Below are 19,574 nucleotides of genomic sequence, written 5' to 3'. Positions count from 1 at the left end.
TCTGTTTGGAGGAATGTGGATTTCATATGTATTGAATAGAAAAGCAGCTAAGTGTTTTCAGTGGGGCTTAATGAGCCATTCTAGTAGGAACATGAAAGACTGAGGGAAATGCTGAGGGGTATTAGAACTGTAGGGGCCTGGCTCAAGAAGATTCAGAGAATTTTAGTATGTGGCTTAGAGACTGTTCCTGTGATGTTTTGGTAAAGAAGGTAGCTGATTTTTGCCCTTGTCTGAAAAGTCTTCTTAAGGCTAACTTAAAGAGTTTTGGATTAATTCTGCTGGCCTAAGAGCTCTCAAAACAGCCTAGTGTTGACTCTGTCCTGTGGCTATTAGTGTTCAATCATATCCAGATTTTTAATGAAAAGGAGACATTTTAGCAAAGAAAAATACAAAATATATAATTTGAGGAAGAATGAGCACCAGGAAGTGCAAACAGATTAAAGAAAATCCTGATGCTAAGTGAAATAAAGGGAGTAGTGGCTATAGAGCAAGACCCTACCCAGGTAAAAGACTCCACCCAGGTAAGCGGTTCAATCTGTGAAAAGGAGTTAAGGAAAAGTGAAAACAATAGTAAAATGTTTAGGGCCAGGTGTGGTGGCACACACCTTTAATCCCAGCAGTTGGAAGGCAGAGGCTGGTGGATCTAGGACAAGACCATCCAACCTGGTCTACAGATCAAGTACAAGACAAATATGCTTGAGCAATGAAGGTAAGCATTGAAATCAGACAGCTGCTGAAGATGTCACTGAACAAACTGGCCATGGTCCAGCCCTAGGGAGCAGCAGAACTTGGCAGACTCGACCATATCATTCTGGCTCTAGAGTCGGGAATAAAAGAAATGGCCGGGAATGTATCAAGGGTGTCCCTTCACGGAAACCTAGAGAGGCCATCGAATGAAGATGTGCAGGTGAAGCTTGGGTTGTGTTGGAGTCCCCAGGATGTTCTGGATGCCAGAGTCATGGGACATTTGCTGAGGAAAGCTGCCCAAATGAATCATGAAGACAGCCCAGCAGAGAGGAGTGGTTTTCGGTCAACAAAACTAAAGGAGTTGGAGATCTGAAGAGAACCTTGACATCAGAAGTGAAGACGCAGAGTTTAGAGTTCACCCAGCTAGTTTTCCGTCTTGTTTTGGTATTCCTCATTATTCTCCATTTCCTCATTTTTGAAATGGTAATGTTAGCCCGTGCCATTGTATGCCGGAAGCATGTGATCTGCTTTTTTTTTTTTTTTGATTTTACATGGAATTCCTGTTATAAGACTGCACAAATCTCAGAGGAGACTTCGAACTTTTAAACAAGTTTGAGCCTGTTACAAACTATGTAGACTTTTGAAATTGAATTAATGCATTTTGCATCATGATATGGCTACAAAGCTATGGGGTCGCGGTTGTAGAATGCTGTGGTTTGAGTAAAAATGGCCACCATAGGCTCAAAGGGACTGTCACTTTTAGGAAGTATGGCCTTGTTGGATAAGGTATGGCTTTGTTGGAGGAAGAGCATCACTAGGAATCTTTGAGGTGTCGAATGCTCCAGTCAATGTGACTCCTGTTGGATGATCCAGATGAATAACTCGAAGCTCCTTCCCCAATACCATGTCTGCCTACAAGCTACCATGCTTCTCACTATGATGATACTGCACTAAACCTCGGAAACTGGAGCCCAGTCCCAATTATATGTTTTCCTTAATAAGAATTAGTGTGGTCATGCTGTCTCTTCATGGTAATAGACATCCTAAGAAATTGGGTTCCATTGGGGTGGACTGCCTGATTATGTAGCCACCTAGAAGATAGTTTTGAGCAGAGTTCTATTATCAATCAGGTGAACATAGCAACAACCCATCATAATCATAACATGGAAGCCAAGCAAAGATGTCCACATCCTGATTCTCAGAAAATGTACATATGCTAAGTTGTATGGTACACTTTGTCGTACACCTCTAAAACTCTGTGATTGAATAAATTGGCAAAAATAATTTAAAAAGCCACATCCACACAAGATCTTAAAATGTGATCTTAATTAATAAATGAATGTCTGTATATGTAGTTAAGGTAAGTATGAGTATTGCTGTGTTACAGTGGGCATTAAATCCACTAAATCATCTTCATAAAGATGACAGTGGCATATTAACGAAAACAAAAGTTATGAGAAGATGATATGTGTAACTGATGTTTGTAGAACCCAAGGAGCACCAAGGAATGTCAGTAGCAATCTTGTTCTAAAATGTGTTTTACTACAGAATCTATACTACAGAATAAAGTCACCAACTAGGTGTAATTAATTATCCTTTGGAGTCAAAGTTGTGATTATTTTCGTTGGTAGACTTGGAAATTCGTAGTCACAACAAAACCAATGTCAATGTTCTTTATTAAATCACTTTAAAATGGAAAACCTCCTGGATTATCATGATAAACTTATCCCAGAGCTCTTAAAGTAGCAGATGGTAAACATTGGAGCTAGAAAAGTACAGGGTCTGGTCAAATCCCTGGTGAAGTCTGTCACACATTTAAGGAGCAATTAATACTATTTTCCCAAATTTTTTAGGAAAAGAATAAACTGTTATCATATGGGACCTAAATATATCAAAGTTGACACCAAGGTACAAGGGACAGAAGATGAACTTTTTTTGATCAATATATCCAATGAATATTTGAGGAAAATGTCTTCAAAGTGCCTCTCAAATTAAATTATCAGTGAAGTAAAGTGATTGTATATTATGACCAGGTCATACGATACAAGGATAGTTCAATGTATAAAATATATTAGTATCCTGAAAAGAAAAACAAAAAGTAGGACAAATGGGATGATGGGAAACACAACGACTTCACAGCAAAGAAAATAATGAGCGAGGGATGGAGACAAATTGTAGAAGAGGGCACATTTGTAAGCCATTCTCCCAAAAGGAGTAATATCTATAACTTATAATGAAATACAGTTAAAAGTGAACAATTCAGTTAATAAATGGAGAAACACAAATAGCCAAGAACATGAAAAACTGTTTATCTCTAATCACAGGAAAATGAAAGTAGAGACCACACTTGACATAAACTCAAACCAGTTCGAACACATATAATCATAACATTGACAATTGCTAAAGGAGCCTGGAGAGCAGGTATCCAATATACAGGTTAAATTTACATTTTATGAGGGGAATAGGGCAATTTTTGAATTTCAGAAATTATGTACGAATCTACCCATTTGCTTCATAACAATGGTAGGAAATATATAAAATATATAAAAATACATGATGTGCTACATATCATAATGGTAAGAAACATATAAAATGTCCTTTGAAAGTTTGTAATCTGATTGAGGATCACTGGACAGTGGACTAGGAAGACAAAGATACATTCTGAGGCACCCAGGCAAGAAGACACCAACTGACCATAAAGAAGAAATGATTCCATTAAAGATCTCTGTTGTGTGATGATTTGCTTTGTTTGTTTGTTTGTCTGCTTGTTTTTCTTTTTATGGCTAAGAAGGGAAATATTCACACTAGGAGAAGAAGAAAAAAGGACAAATGTTGGCTTTTGGCCAACTGAGTGCTTTGTTTGGGCAAACAAATGTTGGAAACGATCAATTCCTCAGAGACTAGGAGGAGATTTTCCAAGGCTTCTTTTCTTATTGTGTTTGACAATATTTATATTATTTGCAGGCACAATAATAAAATTATGTTGCTTCTTTTAAAAGCAGATGGCAAGCTACAATTTTATTGATTAGAAATAACTCAAGAATCTGATGAATTGTGAAGAAAAAAAAATCTGTCTAGCCAGTTATAAGAACTTTGTTCCATATGGATAGTCAAAAACTATATAAATCTTTCATGGACTTTCTTTTCTATGTCAGTCCAATATTTCATGCTTCATATTTTATGTTTCCAAGGTCTCTGTATATGTTTCTAGTTCAAATAAATATGAGATCTATCAATTATAGAATTTAGCATTTGATTAATATGTTTCAATTGAACTATTAAATTAGGCACAATGAAATACATATATTGTGTGTCTTGGTGCTGTGATAAAACGTAACTGGAATAGTCAAGTTAAAAAAGGTTTTATTTTGGCACACAGTTGAGTTTTCCATTCAGCTTAGTGGAGGAGGCACAGTGGCAGGAGAAGGAGGTGGTGGTCACATTGTGTGCATTGCCTAGAAGGAAAAAAATTATAAATGCTTATGTCCATCTTTTCCTAAATATCCAAGGAACACCCCATTATATTTTCCTATTGCTGTAATAAAGTACTCCAACTAAGGAAAAACGTTGATTTTATCTGACCGCTCGTAGGCTCAGAGGTCAAGTTTGCTGAAGCTCAAAGCAGTTGGTCTCCTTGTGTTTACCACCAGGAAGCAGAGAGAGAATAATTCATACTTCTGCCCAGTTTCTTTCCCCATCGATAGAGTCTGTGATCCTAGTGAGAAATGGTGCAGCGTACAGTGGATAGATATCCCCACTTCACCAAAAGAATTACCCAAAGGAAAGGCTGGTTGTCCACCTCCTGTCTGGGTCTAGAATTTGTCAGTTTACAACAAACATTTACTCATCACATAGGGGAATGGTGCTGGCTGCATTCAGGATAGCTCTTCTTGCTTAACCTTACTGAAACAGTATTTCACAGGCTTGTCCTAGGCATGTCTCTTGGATGATCCTAGACCTCGTCAGTCTGATATTATTCACCTCCACAATGTGCTACACTCATCCTTTCGTTTTGGAAACTCAAAAATATAGAGTGAATTTTAATGATGTCACAGTGACTGCAGCAACTTCGTCCATTTGCCTTTTCCCATAGATGTATGCTCATAAACTATAAAGATCTGAAGACATCGGCTAAAACATAGCACACAGCTCAATTATTGCTCAATTTTTATGGGCACTTTCCCTAAATACTTCAGAAAATAGAGCGAATTGCTGACTTAGACATTTCCCCACATTCTGAAAAGAAATGAGTGCTTTGTGTTAATGCAAAAAATGTTATCCTTGAATAATTTCTGAATTTTGTGAATGGCTGTCTCCCACTTAATGTAGTTAAGAGTTACGACTTCTTCAAACAAATCAGAAAAGCAAGAGGTAAAAGTCAGAAACCTATTTGTTAAAATAACATAGACTTATAAAGTTTCTAACTTAAACAATCAAAAGATAAGGTGGTATATTACCTACTTGGGCTTTTCTGAAGACTTGCCGGTGGGATAGGTCCATATTTTATAGTTTTAATTGTATCTGTATTTACTGCAAAAGTCATTGCTCAAAGCCACATAGTTAACAATAAAAAACTGCGAACTCTTCTTAGTGGTTGAACATTTGAACTTGTAGGTATTTTGCATATATATGATCATTGTTTCTGATTGGACAATCAAAAAAGATGTGCATTCTTTTTTAAGTCTTGGAATGTTTAAGAAACAGACATTTAAACCACAGGGCCTCATGAGAAATCACCAGATAATCATTTGTTTACATTTAGTTTTGTAGGAAATCATGATAAGTTTCCGGTATGATGTAGAGAGGATGAAAGAACGTGAACCATTTGCAAGCAGTAAGTCATGCTAGTGCACAGGGGAGGGTTATGGACATGTAATTTGATTTGCAGGATGTCAGGAAAATGAGATGTTCACCAAGAAATTGCCACTGTAGCTCACATTTTGCTGTTAGCTTTTATTACTGAGTACCTACAAATTGTATACAAATATTTCTGGCAGGAAATATTTTCCTTTGGGAATTACTTGAGAAACTATAGAAAAGGAGGACACATCATAAGCTATGCATGCAAATTGTTCTCAGAGCCTTTGACAGAAAATAACAATACTCTGGCATAAAGTATCAGATGTGAAATAAAGCATGTTAAAATACTTCTGTGGCCGCTTCCCAGTAGAGGATGACAACAATGTTCAGTTTGATCTAACATGTGGGAATGTTTTTGGGGACATCTAGAGAAGATGAAGGTTTACTTGATTTAATAAGATGAAGGTAGATTCTGCAAGTTTATCTTTTTTCCTTTGGGGGCCTGGTGGTAGAGTGGGTTTTCTTTTCGTTTTGTTGTAATTTATCCTATCAGACACAGTATTCAAAACCTGCCTAGAGTAATTTTGTTGCCACCAAGAAACAAACAGGAGAAAGAGTAAAGCTGGAGATAGAATAAGATTGGGTCTGCAGGGGCACAGGCTTCAGGTGAGCTATGACTGCTGATGAAGAGGCCTATAGCTGAGGCCTATCAGGCTTCTGAGTCAGGACCCCATGGTTCTTGAGTAGTAACATTGAGATTTCTGTTGCTTCCATTCGGGACACATTGTAACACACACAGGAAGAGAATTTTTTCACCCACCCTCTGCTAATCCTTCAGTGCTATATACAGCCAATGAGATAATAACCTGAGCTTTCAACAAAATGCCAGTGTTACATTGTTTAATTCTGTTATCAGTTTAAGTCTGCAAAAATGGCCAGAAGCTAGAACTGTGGGGAACGATTAGTTCTTATGGAAACTAATACAGAAAGGGCCACACACAAACAGTATAATGCTCCAAGCTGTTTTCTTTTGAAATGTCAGTGTTGATGGCCAGGTACTATGTATCTATTCTGGGGTTGGGATAAGGAGTACACGACTGCCACAGTGTGCTTGTGGAAGTCAGGGTATATCTTGCTGGAAACTGTTCCTTCCTTCCACCATTCAGATCATTTCTCAGCCATCTTAGGACCCTTACATGGTTTCTGTCCTGAATGGCGTAAATAGTATCTTAAAGTAATAACAACTCTCTGTGAGGGCACATGAAAAAATATCCCAAAACAAAAGAGAAAAGGTTTGGAACAGGAGTTCCTGACCTGACTTCATTGTTTAGATTACAGTTGATAAAATGAGAAGCGACAGTAAGAAATGAACAGCAGAGAAATTGACTCCATGGTATTTGCTGCTGCCTTGTGAGATGAGGCTGGGAAATTGCAATTTAGATTAAAAAAAGTAAGAAGTTAAATCTTCTATAGCACGAAGAATGTACATATGAAATGAGAGTCGTTTCTAGTGCCGGTCTATCCTAGGCTAACAATGCCAATGGCTAATTAGGTCGAGGGCAGCCACCACAGTTGTGTTATTTCGTTTTAACTCTCTGTGTAAAATATATTAACAGCACTGAACAATAGAATTTAATACGGAAGGCTTGAAATGAACTATTAGTCTGCTACAGTCTCATAATTACATTCGGTCCAAGATGATAAAGAATATTCAGTTAGGACAAATTAGAGACAGAGAAATGGAAATTTATCTTAGGAAAGATTAAATATGGCCACATTGGGTAAAAGTATCAGAAAGGATTTCAAGGTCCAAAGTGCTGCAAAGCTCTGGAGCAATGAGCCTGGAAGTTAAGTATGGCTGAGATATGCAGTGTTTGTTAAAAAAGAAACATTCAAATTAGTTATCAAATTTAGAAATTTAACAGATTTGGGAGAAGGAGTATGTTTTAGCAGTTCAGAGGAGAATGGGATCCACGCATTCGTAACAACACTGCAAAGTGAACTGAACTGAACTCCTTTTCTGACCTAAACCAAATCTTTTCCCCATCTCAATTTTCTTAGCTGTAAATCTGAGCCCCGATGAAAAGGCCGTGTCTTGCACTCACATGCCTCACTCTGTGAACAGGGATCTCCCTTTGAATTCATCACAGAGAGTAATACGGAGAAAACGGCAGTAAGAACAAACAGTAACTCATGTACAGCGGCATGTATGAGCCCTGGCTTTTACTGGTACCATCCATATGACCACTTGAAGTATGATCACCATTGATTTACAGTCAAGCAAAGCTATTTAATTGCAAATGTACAGTTGCATTTAATGATTTCAGTATAGAATTGATTTTGCTCTGCCAACGAGCATGCTACTTTGCATGCATGTTTATGCTTCTTTATGATGTCATTAAAATGGATGCTATTTATAGTAAATTATTTACAGACACTGTTATTGTTTCAAGCACCTACCGATTTTATATAACAGTCTGACCAGGAAAATGGCCAGACTTCACTTAGAAATTCTCATTGGTATATGGAAGAGGCATTTTCTTTCCACCATTCCTTATTTTATTTTGTTTTGTTTTATTTTATTACCTTCTCTATCTCTGTTCCCTCTTCTTCTTGCCCCTTTCTCTCTTGCTACCTACTTTTCCCTCTCTCCTCTTCTTATCTTCCCCTTTAACCACTCTTTCCTTCTATATTTTCTTCCTCTGCCTTGCTTCTTCCCTAACCCATCCTCTCCCTTTTCCCTCTATCCATTCGTATGCTCATCTGGTATGTCTTCCTTTCTTCTTTCTCATAACAACACGTACTGGACACCACTATGTGACAGATGGCAAGCACAATATTAGGAATCCTGAAATAAATAACCCATACCAAGATACCGAATGTGTCTCTAAATGGAGAAAAGAATAATTTGGAAGTTTTTAGTAAAATCACACTGGGGACATTGGAAAATGAAGAATGGTTGAAAGCATAAGGCTTATTCACAGGATTTCATATCTAGTCTCATTCACACCTTCAAAGACCACTTATAGACATAGACTATGGAAGCTGAGCCCCTACCCAAACTTGCCACTCTATGTTAGCACTTAAATTGCTCTCTCTCAAGAACTTGTCTTCTAATAATAGTTTGTCTCATTGTTTTAAACATGATTCTGGGTCTAGGCTACTAACTTGATGAGGAAGAGTACTAGATGTGAAAGCAAGAGGACCTGGGTTCAAATAGTCGACATCTGCATAAAAGCAGAGGGTGGGTATATGTTCAGAAATCCCAGGAGCATTAGTAAGCCAAACTATTCAAAACAGTGATATTTTGGTGAGAGACCTTGTCTTTAAAAAAAAAAATTAAGTCTGGGAGTCATAGTGGTAAAGAAATACTTCTCTGGTTTTGATATGTTTGTATGTTTTAAAGACAACTATCTCTAACAATGAAACTACTTCATATATGTTACAATTCAACACACACACACTCACACATACATACAAGCATGCACATACATGCCCATGCACACGAGCGCGTGAGCACACACACACACACACACACACACACACACACACACACCACAGAATTTATTCAAAAGAGACTTAAAAATTGTGAAACAACTTCACACATGTCAGGATTTCTCAAACCCTAAGCTTTCCAATGGCCTTTTGCTGATTTGTTAGGAATGTTACTTTGTGTGATAAAAGTGTTTATGAATGCCTAAGGCTTTGGCCCATTCTTTATCAGTTCAACATTCGAATGGGTCTCAGTAAATGGAGTCAGTACCTGTCTCACTGATTTTTAAACCCTTGAACACCAAATCTCAGCTTAGTGACCTATTTTATAGGTCTTCATCTGTCTGGTCATGGAACTTTCAGGAAAACAGCCAGTTCCTTAGGAAACTATTTGAGTAGACATTTCAGGAAGCATATAATATGCTATTGCTAAGCCTCACCTACACTATTTTCACTTATTCGGTTTTAATAAGAATTCTTTCATTCTAATATTAAAAGCTCTATCGGTACATATGACACATTGTGCTTTCTAAGAGTTGTTCAGTGGTTCATAAAGCTGAGTATTCTAGAGACCAACACACCCGACAGAACCCTGCTCCCTTTATTATGGTCTCTGAAGACCACACATCCTTCCATCGTTAGCCAAGGTGATACCACAGGAAGAAAACAGGTAACTGTGAATTATATACCTTTGCATCACTTCTTACTATTACTTGCAAACCTGTCATGATTTCAAGATGATAATTTCTATGTTCTTTGTTTATTAAAAATAGATTTTAATATATTACGACTATGGTTTTTCTTCCCCTAACTCTTCCAAGTCCCTTCCCACTTCCCCTCCCATCTGGATCTATGCATACCGTTTCTGTCTCTCCTTAGAAAACAAACAGAAATCTCTGGTATAATAATAAGTGAAATAGAATAAAGCAAAAATAAATGTATAAGAATAGGGCAAAATAAACAGAAGAAAAATAGCCAAAGCAAAAGCACAAGGAGTACATATAAATGCAGAGACACAGGATCACATTCACAGGAATAATTTAAACACACAAAATGGGACACCATAATATTTGTGCAACAGACCAGTCAGGTTAAAAAAATAACCTTCTGCAACATTATGAAAAAAAAAACAACCTCTAAAGATACCACTGAGTCTATTTTTTGTTAGGCACCTACTCTTGGGCATGAGCCATATCTTCAAGAATGGTTTGTTTCCCCAGTGAGACTTCCTTGAAGAAAACTAATTTTTCTTTTATTTGCAAGTGGTTACTAGTTGGACATGGCTTCTGGGTTTCATATTCAACATGTATTCTTCAGCTCTAGAACCCTATCTGATGCAGACCCATGTAGGCCCTTTGTATTGCCACAGTCTCTGTGAGATCATGTGTGCTTCGGTCCTGCTATGTCTAGAAATCCTTGTTTTTTTGAGTGTGTGTCTTGCATCCATTCTGACCCTTACCATCTTTCTCTTTCCTCTTCTGCAGAGTTCCCTGAGCCCTAAGGGTAGGCCCTTGATGAAGAAACACATTTAGAGTTGAGCATTTCAGATCTCTCACTCTCTGCACATTGACTTGCTATGGGTCTTTGTGTTCATTCCCATCTGCTGTAGGGTGGAGCTTCTCTGGTGACAGCTGAGGAAGGCAACCATGATCTATAAATATAGCAGAATGTTTGTAGGAGTCATTTTTTGCTATGTTCCTTTAGCTTAACATAGTATTTGGTTTGCTTCTTGCTACCTGGCCCATCTAATATCAGTTCTTGGCTGCCAAAGAAGTGTTGGGTATGGGTATGGAGATGGGTATGAATAAACCTTAAATCCAATCAGATTAGATCTTTTCTTGGTGACTTCCACAGGTTTTGTGCCACTATCACAGCATCATAATCTGTAGGCAGGTCACAATTGTAGACCAAAGGGTCTGTACCTGGGTTGGTGTTTGCTTTTCTCCTTTAGTTGTATGAAAAGTACATTCCAGTCTCTTGCAAATTAGTTCATAGTGATGAAGGATCTAGGAAGCACCACCTCAAATTCTCCAAGCTCAATGGGTTGTATAGATGTTGTCTTCAGTAATAGAGCCTTACTGTCAGACTGTGGAGAACTACCAGTAACCTTGTTTGGGGTTCCCATGGAATCCCGTTTTCCAACAATGTGATTAAATGTAACTTATTTCTGGTACTGGAAGCTTCATTTGATGTTGAGAGATATTTATTTAGGGCTTGGATTCCATAGTTATTTGACAACTTCATTTAGATGGATTCCATGTCTGAGAGAAGGCTATTATCCAAAATATATAAAGAACCACAAACACTGGACATCAAGAAGACAAACAACCCAATTAAAATGGGTTAGAGACCTAAAGAGAAAATTAAAGGATTTTGGTAAATGGGTAAGAAACACTAAGACTATATGTTAGACATCTTTTGTCATCAGGGAAAAGCACATCAAAACTACTTTGTAATTTCATCTTATAACTGTTAAAATGGCCAAGATCAATAATGTCAATCACAACTCATGCTGATAAGGATGTGGAGTAAGGACAACACTTAATCTTTGCTGGTTGGAGTGCAAACTTGTAAGGGCCATTATGGAAATCAATGTGGTGGTCCCCTGGGAAGATAGGGATTGTTTTACCTCGATTCAGCTCTACCACTCTACTTTTGGGCATAGCAGGATGCTTCATCCTACTATTCAGGTATTTCCTCAGTCTTGTTTAATGTCTCTCTCTATCAGTAAAAGTCAGAAATTGGAAATAACCTAAATATCTGTCAATAGATGAATGGATGACAAATATGTGGTACAGTTATACAGTGAAATATTTCTCAGCCATTGCAAAAAATAAAATCACGAAATTTGCTAGTAATGAAAGAAGCTAAAGAGAAGACCCTGATTAAGCTAATCCAGACCCAGAAAGACAAATGTGGCATATATCCACTTATATATTGAGGCAAGCTACTAAGTCATAAATAAGCAAGCTACAGCATACAGAACCACAGAGGTTAGGTATAGAGTAAGGGAATAGGCTGGAAGCATGAATCTAAATAGAAAGGATAAATAGGATAGTTTGGATGGACAGGAGCTGAACTGGAATAGGATGATTAAATGGGGAGAGGAAAAGAATGGGGAAGAGAATGTGGGCTGAAGTTGGGAATACAGAGACGGACAGCTATAACTAAGGACCATGTACAATCTTAGAATCTTCTGAAATCATGTGCAAGAAAAAAATTCTTAAAGAACCATTTTATTTACCTTTAAAATGTATATATTTCATATTAATTATTCTTCAATGTTATTGCAAATTTAAATTTTTTGGATTTTGAACAATATTCTAAAACTATGTGGAAATATCAGTATAAAGTTAAGGCTGAAAACTTTCTAAATCTCTATTCTATTTTATTTACCCTTCAAGTAGCAGCCAAAAACTTTTAGGTCTTCCCTCGATGATAAGGTATACATAACTAAATCAAGTTCTCATGCTCTTTGGTTCAGTGTTTTTCCGAAAGGCTCCTCAACCTCCCCAAGAGAAAAGATGTAAATCACCCCGTCACTTTGACTGAGGTACTTGAACATGATTTAAAATCACTTAGACATAAATTGTTAATTATTCCTTCAAAATAAAAGACAAATTTAATAAGTCCTGCTCAACTGCTTCAAAAATATATATTATGGAGAACTTATTAGTGAATGCTTATGTTATAGAGGAAAACACAGAAAATAAGGTATTGTAAAGCAAGATTCATTTCCTAGTTATGTTTTTCAAAATAGCTGATGTTAAGTTAGACATAAGAATTCTTTCAAACAATTTAGATAAACAAAAGAATGAACAGGGAAGCTAAAACAATTTTAATACGTACTGATTCAAAGAGTTTATTTACTCCGACCTCAAGATATTGACATGTAAAAATTTTCACAATTTTGGTTGAAATTCTAACATACCTTAAATAAAAAATTGTACTGTGAACCATCTTCATTTGTACACTATCAAATATTCTACTCTGAACTGCATGACTATATTATTGTGCTAATAGTTGACCTCAACATTCTCGCCTCTTAAAAGATTCCAGAGCTACAGAGGCTAATGCAAGCTAAAATCTGTCTAACTTATAACTGTAGAGTCAGATGTTTCTTAAGTTAGATGTGACCCAGTTAGTAAGAGGCTATCCAGCATCTTCACAGAAGACCATGTTAAGATATAGCCATTAAAATGATACATTGTGGCCATAAGATCTATAATATCATTTTGCTAAATTGTACAAAATTGTACATAAATATCACCAAATTACTTTCTATATCATTTTAGAAACAATATAATGCTAAAGTAACACCATTTATTTGCTTATAGGGTTTTCATTTTTTTCTTCTCAGATAAGAATAACACTTAAATATTACATGATGACTACTACTCTTTCCCTGAATACTGGAATAACTATATTTGATACATGCAAACTTTTTAAAGCTGGTTTCTTAAGTTCAAGTTTTTTAAAATGTGCTGGGAATTGAACCTAGCTTGGTATGCATGCTAAGGAAGCATGCTTTATCATTGATTAATATAACCAGCACACACATGTGAAGTGTATATAAAACTTCTTTATTATATTGTATTTATTAATTTTATTATGTTCCAGGCATTGTTAAAACATCTGTATATTTAAATTCTTAATAGCTTAGGTTCATGGCAGTGTGAATAACCAAGTGAGTTTTATGAGTCTATTTCATATCTTTACTCATAATTAGGTGACTGGATATCAAGCTATATATTTCACAGGATTCTAAGAGCTAGTATATATACATTTTCAGTTGTTGGACTTAACAACTCCAAAATAACCAAAATGATTTTTAGAAATAAATATCTGGTTAGATTTTAAGGGAGTGAGGAAGAAAGGACTTTCCAGCTAGCAAGAACCTTGAGTGTCACCCTCTGGCTTTATTCTATTATTGGGTGAGTATAGATTAATGTACTTGTCTCCACTATACCAATATATAATGCATGAACACAATTACTAGGGTAATTTAGAAACAGGATACCTTTAATCTTCTGCTCGAATCAATCAATTACAATACATAGATTATGGACTGTTCTATGATTTTATGTAGACTCATGAATAGAACTGGTCTTAGTTAAATGTGGCTGGGGAAATGTGAAACCTATAATCTTACTTATAAGTTACACAGGATATGGAAATTTATCATGTATTTCATTAACCAATCCTAACAGACCGTTCTGAGAGTTTCAGCTAAAGAGGAAATACTCTAGAGAATAGAATTCCATGTTTCCTCTTGAAGAATGTGGAGTTATAGGGTTTCTAAACTGAATAGCCTGTGAAAGTCAGTCTCACAGTCATAAACAGAAACACTGCACAGCAAACTTCTGCATGTCAAGTTTTCTTATCCTGTGGTAGGGAGACATTGTTTTCAAAATACAATGGGGATGGTTACTACCTTGGAGTGGTTTTCATTTTCTGAGCTTGCAAGTCATTTAAAATGTATTAGCTAGACATGCTGCTTTGTATTACTGCATCATGAAACCTTATAGGCCATGAAACTTTATATGGAAAACTTACAATCCACACCATTTGTATTCCTTTATTCTCTGGAATCCTTGATTGGGGGGTATGTTTAAACTAAACTTATCAGCTTTAGTTTAAAAGCTAAGTAAAAATGGAAGGTATTTAAGAAATCTTTCAAAAATAGCAATTTGTATTTTTCTAGGCATTTGGTGACGAAGATTGGGGTATATGTCTTAACAGCCATTGACAGAGTTTGCAGTCCCACTGTCATTGTTGGGTATCCTACACTCACTAAGGCAGTATAAAATCAGCACCACGGATAGCTCCATATTTTAGCCTCTGGAACAGGAATTATTCTTGCAAGTCCAACAGCAGATGCAGAACAGGGTCACAAAATAATCTACCTACAAAGAAAAAGAAAAGGAAAAGAAAAGAAAGGAAAAAAGAAAAGAAAAGAAAAGAAACCAGGTATCTGCAAAGTGTGTGTCCTCAATATTGCAAGGAACATAACTGCACAGATTCAAGAAAAAAATCAAGCTAATAACTAGAAAATTGAACTTTACCAGGCACTGTCTTCCCTTTGATTTGTTTTTCAATACTTTCAATAAAATGAGTTAGAATTTCTTCAATTCTTGTTTTTATTTGGATTTTGGGGGCTTGCGTTTTATAGAATATAAGAAGTGTCATGTTAATCTCTTCTTTACCACAATACAGGTGGTTCACCCTCCTAAACTCACATTGCCTCTCCTGTCACTTAGCTCCACTCTCATTATTTATTTCACTTCAGATTTGAGGTGTAAGTGAAGAGATATCAGTCTGACTGATCTAGATAAAGTAGGACAATGGGCTGCAACCTGACTTATCAGCGACTTCTTTACCATGCAGCTACACGTCCTGATGGAAGTCTATGGTCCTTTATTGGCAGCCAGAAACAAGCGGTTTGTCTATGTTCTCTTTTGTAGCTTGAAACGATGATGATAAACACTTACAAACGGGCGCGTAGAAAGAGCTATTAAAGATGACCGCATAAATGAAGGGAAAGAAGCAGGAGGGGAGGAGATGAAACCTGGAAAATCAACTTTGAAAAGATGTTTTCCTAGCACAGCTTGCCTTAAGTATCCAGGAGCATGTGAACCAAATAAAGTACATGTAAATCAGGAGATTCCCACATTGGAAGCCTCCGAGAAGCAAGAACGAAGAGGTCTCAGTGTTGATCTTCTGGTCTCTTCTTGTCTTATGCAAGCACTTCCTTAGAAAAGGTGAGAAAACAAGAAATTGGCTAGTGTATTTAGAAGGTTATTAACAAGGGAGGTCACTTGAAGGCTGGGAACTCTTAGCCCCACCCACCTTTTGTTCCTCCTCCCTGGCGCTCAGCCTCACCCACTTCAAACTCTGGGCTTGTTTTGTACCATTTGCTTACACAATCTTTGGCAATCTCTAGCACAAGAGAGACCCAGACACCCTCAACATTGCAACTCCTCTGGGACTCCCTTGGGGAAACCCGGCATGCTCAGCGGTGCTCTGGATAGCCCGAGCTTTACTCAGGGCCCACCCCTGAGGGGCTCAGAGTCTGTAAGCTGAACCCCGAAATTGTACCTGCACTCTTAGGTGGCACATCTTAGATCTTCAGCATCCTGAGCGCCAGCAAAGCCGAGGCTGGCTTCCCACCTGTCTTTTCTTTGCAGCTGAGGGTGTGTTAGCTACCACGGTGTGAAGCGCTTAACGATGGAGCCCAGTGGCTAGTGGCTGTGGAGATCACCTTCCCAGAGTAGCTGTTTTATCACTGAGTTTTGGAGATTTCTTGGCTGCCTTCCGCTAAGGCACGCTTGAGTAACCCGAGCTGTGGTGGCGCCCAAGCTCCCAGGATAAAGGCTGTGTGTGTGTGTGTGTGTGTGTGTGTGTGTGTGTGTGTGTGTGTGTGTGTGTGTGTGTGTAGGGGGAGAGGGCGGGGACAGAAACGTCAACCCCCCACCCTGCCTCCTTTTCTTTTTCCCCTTCCTGCAAAAGGCGCACAAGTCTTCCACCCAACCGCACCCCCGCCCACCAGCAATCCTTTGGGCTCTGGGCAACAGCCAGGTTAAGCCCATTTGCACTGAGAAATTGGCGCTGTTTGGGAGAAGAGGAAACAGATCGATTGCCCTTGTGACTCCCCGCCCCGCCACCCCGGCCCAGCCCGCCCCCCGCGTTCCTCGGCCCTCCCCCGCCGCCTCCCGCACCCCGCCTCCTCCCCTCCCCGCCCCCAAGCCTCTCACTCGACGCAGGCCGGTGCGAGGCCCCCTCCGGAAGGTGAGCGGGATGGATTGGACTTCGGCGGGGAACGCGGGTGTCTCGAAGTGGTGCTAATGGAAAGAGATTTCTGCTCCCCAAAGAAGATGCGCTGCCACAAAGAGCGGCTTGCGCGCCGGCCTGGGCTCTAGCCCGGGAGACATCCCGGGAGAACTCCGAGCTCGGAGCGCTCGGCGAAGACCCGGGCAACATGCCTGTTCGCAGGGGGCATGTGGCACCGCAAAACACCTTCCTGGGGACCATCATACGGAAATTTGAAGGGCAGAGTAAGTTCGTTTGTTCTCTCCTGTCGCTCGCTTTCGGCTTTGGTAGACCACTTGGCGTCCGTCGCTTCCAAGCTAGAGGGATGGACAACTCCAGGCTGTCAAGTTAGAGACTGGAAAAGCCAGGCAGGCAGTTCGGGTGGCGGCGGGAGGGAGTGTTCTCTCTCTAATATTAATTTGGATTTACATTTTATATTATGGACTCCATTGTACAAGGCAATTTGATCCTCCTCTCCCACTGCTCCATTATCTGCCTTGGTACTTCATGCCCTACTAGTCTACTACCTTAAAGGGAACGTGCTGGTATAACATGGGCTTGTATTATAAGGCTCCTTTTCTGTGGCAGACTTTTTAAAGTCAGGAGCAGAACCGACGACTATAGGCTCCAAACAAGAGCATGTAAATGGTAGTATCGATGCAAATGGCTATGCAAACCGTGTTTTCTCGTGGTGTAAACTGCTGGGCTGTGGGATGTCAAGGATGCTTGCTTGACATTAGTTGACTCTTAAAACTGAACTTTGTACGGAAACAGAAAATAGACGCCAAAGAATAATTCGGTGAGCAGTGAACTGGTTTGAGTGCAAGCAGCTCACTACTGAAAAAACATATTTGTGTCTCTTTGTCGCTCCCCTAAATATAAGGTGTAGAAATGTAAAAAGCAAAGGGCAGTCCATGAATCCCACAGAGACTGAATGTAGAGAAATCTTATGTACTCATGTAAGCAAAACACCGGGAATTATTTTCTATAAATATAATAATTTAAAATCCTGTAGTTGTCTATTTATATTCTGCACTAACTCTACCTCAGCATGCATTCATGTTGCCTGCTTTATACATTTTTCCAGTACTGCATTTAGTGATGGGAAGATCTGGTACCTGTCTGTGTACAACATGAACTTCTCTATTCTGCTCCACATTCTTTCTGGAAATAGCAAATATAACTTGTTATCACACCTAATGTGATTTGTATTTAAATATCTACTATTATACAATATTATAGTTTGTTCCAAACAGAAAGTTTAAAAACTGTGTTATATTGTGTAATTGGATTTTTTTAATCTTGGAAATTGAGCGTCATGAAAGTGTGAATATTTTACATTATTTATTGTTGCTAAATGTGGAGTGGTTTCATTGCTAAAGATAATTGTCTTAAAAAGATAAAAGCATGTATTAAAAAATACAACATACGCCTTCTTTACAGAAGTCAAGAAAAACCAAATCCAAGAATAAGTACTTTGAGAAAGTTGCATTCTAAGGTCCAGTCAATGTTGAAGTGAGAAGCCTGGCAGTTACAGGACTTTTTAATTTTCTGGCTTAAGAAATTTTTATCATTCAATTAAATGCAATTCTGGAATTACCCATTGCCAAGTTGCTTGTCTGTCTGTCCACCAGGAACTCCTGGGACTCAAAGAGCTTGAGAACTAAACAAATTGGAAATTTCTGTTCTTGCAATTGAAGAGTAATTTTCTTAATTTCTTGTATTAAATCATGTATTGCCACAGATCTCACATGTGACATTTGTAGAGGTGTGTGTGTGTGTGTGTGTGTGTGTGTGTGTGTGTGTGTGTTTGTGATTTTTGTAATTCTCTTGGAAAGGTCTAAGTGATTTGGGGGAAGCCACTGCATTTCAGACCCTCATTATGCAACAAATTGCTTTACTGTTTGCGAGAACCTTTTGGAAGATTTTAAAAAGATGTCTTACCATCTTCTTGTTGCAGATAAAAAATTTATCATTGCAAATGCCAGAGTACAGAACTGTGCCATCATCTACTGCAATGATGGCTTCTGTGAGATGACAGGTTTCTCCAGGCCAGATGTCATGCAGAAGCCATGCACCTGCGACTTTCTCCATGGGCCTGAGACCAAGAGGCATGATATTGCCCAGATTGCCCAGGCGCTGTTGGGGTCAGAGGAGAGGAAAGTGGAGGTCACCTACTATCACAAGAATGGTAATGTGAATCCAGCTAGGATTCCTTCTATTTGATTCCCTTGGAGTGAAATTTCAATTACCGAAAGTTCATATGCAGACAAAGTCTCATAGAATTAATAGTGGACAGATTTTTTTTTAAATATAAAGTCTTAGTATCCAAGAAGTATGCATGTTCTTATTTGACCAGTAGGAAAAATTTCTTCTTTGTGTAAGCATACCTTGTTTGAACTTTGTAGAGGTGCAGTAACTTAATGTCACCAAGGACAAAAATGCTATAAGTCATCCCTGACACTTCTCGAAGGAGTGATGTGAGGGTTAGTAACTCACTGCTTGCATTTTTCTATGCATAGTGTGAGAGGGCACATGTTATCTGCCTGCAGTTGAACATGTTACCAAGCATGTTCACTGAAGCAGTGTAATCTGAAATGAAAATTGGTATGGTGATGAGTGTATCTTGGTTTTTTAAGTGTTGGTTGTTGGTACCTTTTGTTCCTTTCATCTGTTTTTAAAGATTAGGTACTGTTTATAAAATCCTTTACAACTGAGCAACTAAACTTGGTTTCATACAATTGTTATAAAACAAGGAATACAGAAGACATTACTTGTTGTAAGAA

The 19,574-nt window shown here is 38.3% G+C and overlaps 1 protein-coding gene and 1 long non-coding RNA gene across 6 annotated transcripts in view; one reads left to right on the top strand and one right to left on the bottom strand.

The window, feature by feature from the left end:
- Positions 1-12,825: 12,825 nt before the first annotated feature.
- LOC108350383 (uncharacterized) lies at positions 12,826-16,491 on the bottom strand. Its single transcript, XR_001837123.3, has 2 exons — positions 16,078-16,491; positions 12,826-15,730 (listed from the first exon to the last, which is right to left on the bottom strand). It is a non-coding gene; the product is annotated as an uncharacterized LOC108350383 (long non-coding RNA).
- Positions 16,492-16,496: 5 nt separating this feature from the next.
- Kcnh7 (potassium voltage-gated channel subfamily H member 7) overlaps positions 16,497-19,574 on the top strand; it is a 493,051-nt gene continuing 489,973 nt past the window's right edge. For 4 of the 5 annotated variants that reach the window (XM_063283033.1, XM_063283031.1, XM_017591438.3 and 1 more), the window contains exons 1-2: positions 16,497-17,033; positions 18,749-18,979. In XM_063283033.1, coding sequence (XP_063139103.1) covers positions 16,958-17,033; positions 18,749-18,979 — 307 coding nt within the window. In that variant the 5' untranslated portion in view covers positions 16,497-16,957. 5 annotated transcript variants of the gene reach the window in all.

This window comes from Rattus norvegicus, chromosome 3, assembly GCF_036323735.1.
Source record: "Rattus norvegicus strain BN/NHsdMcwi chromosome 3, GRCr8, whole genome shotgun sequence".
In the NCBI taxonomy this organism is placed as follows: domain Eukaryota; kingdom Metazoa; phylum Chordata; class Mammalia; order Rodentia; family Muridae; genus Rattus; species Rattus norvegicus.
The sequence above is the reverse complement of the archived record's forward strand: the minus strand, read 5'-3'. Positions and strand labels throughout refer to the sequence as shown.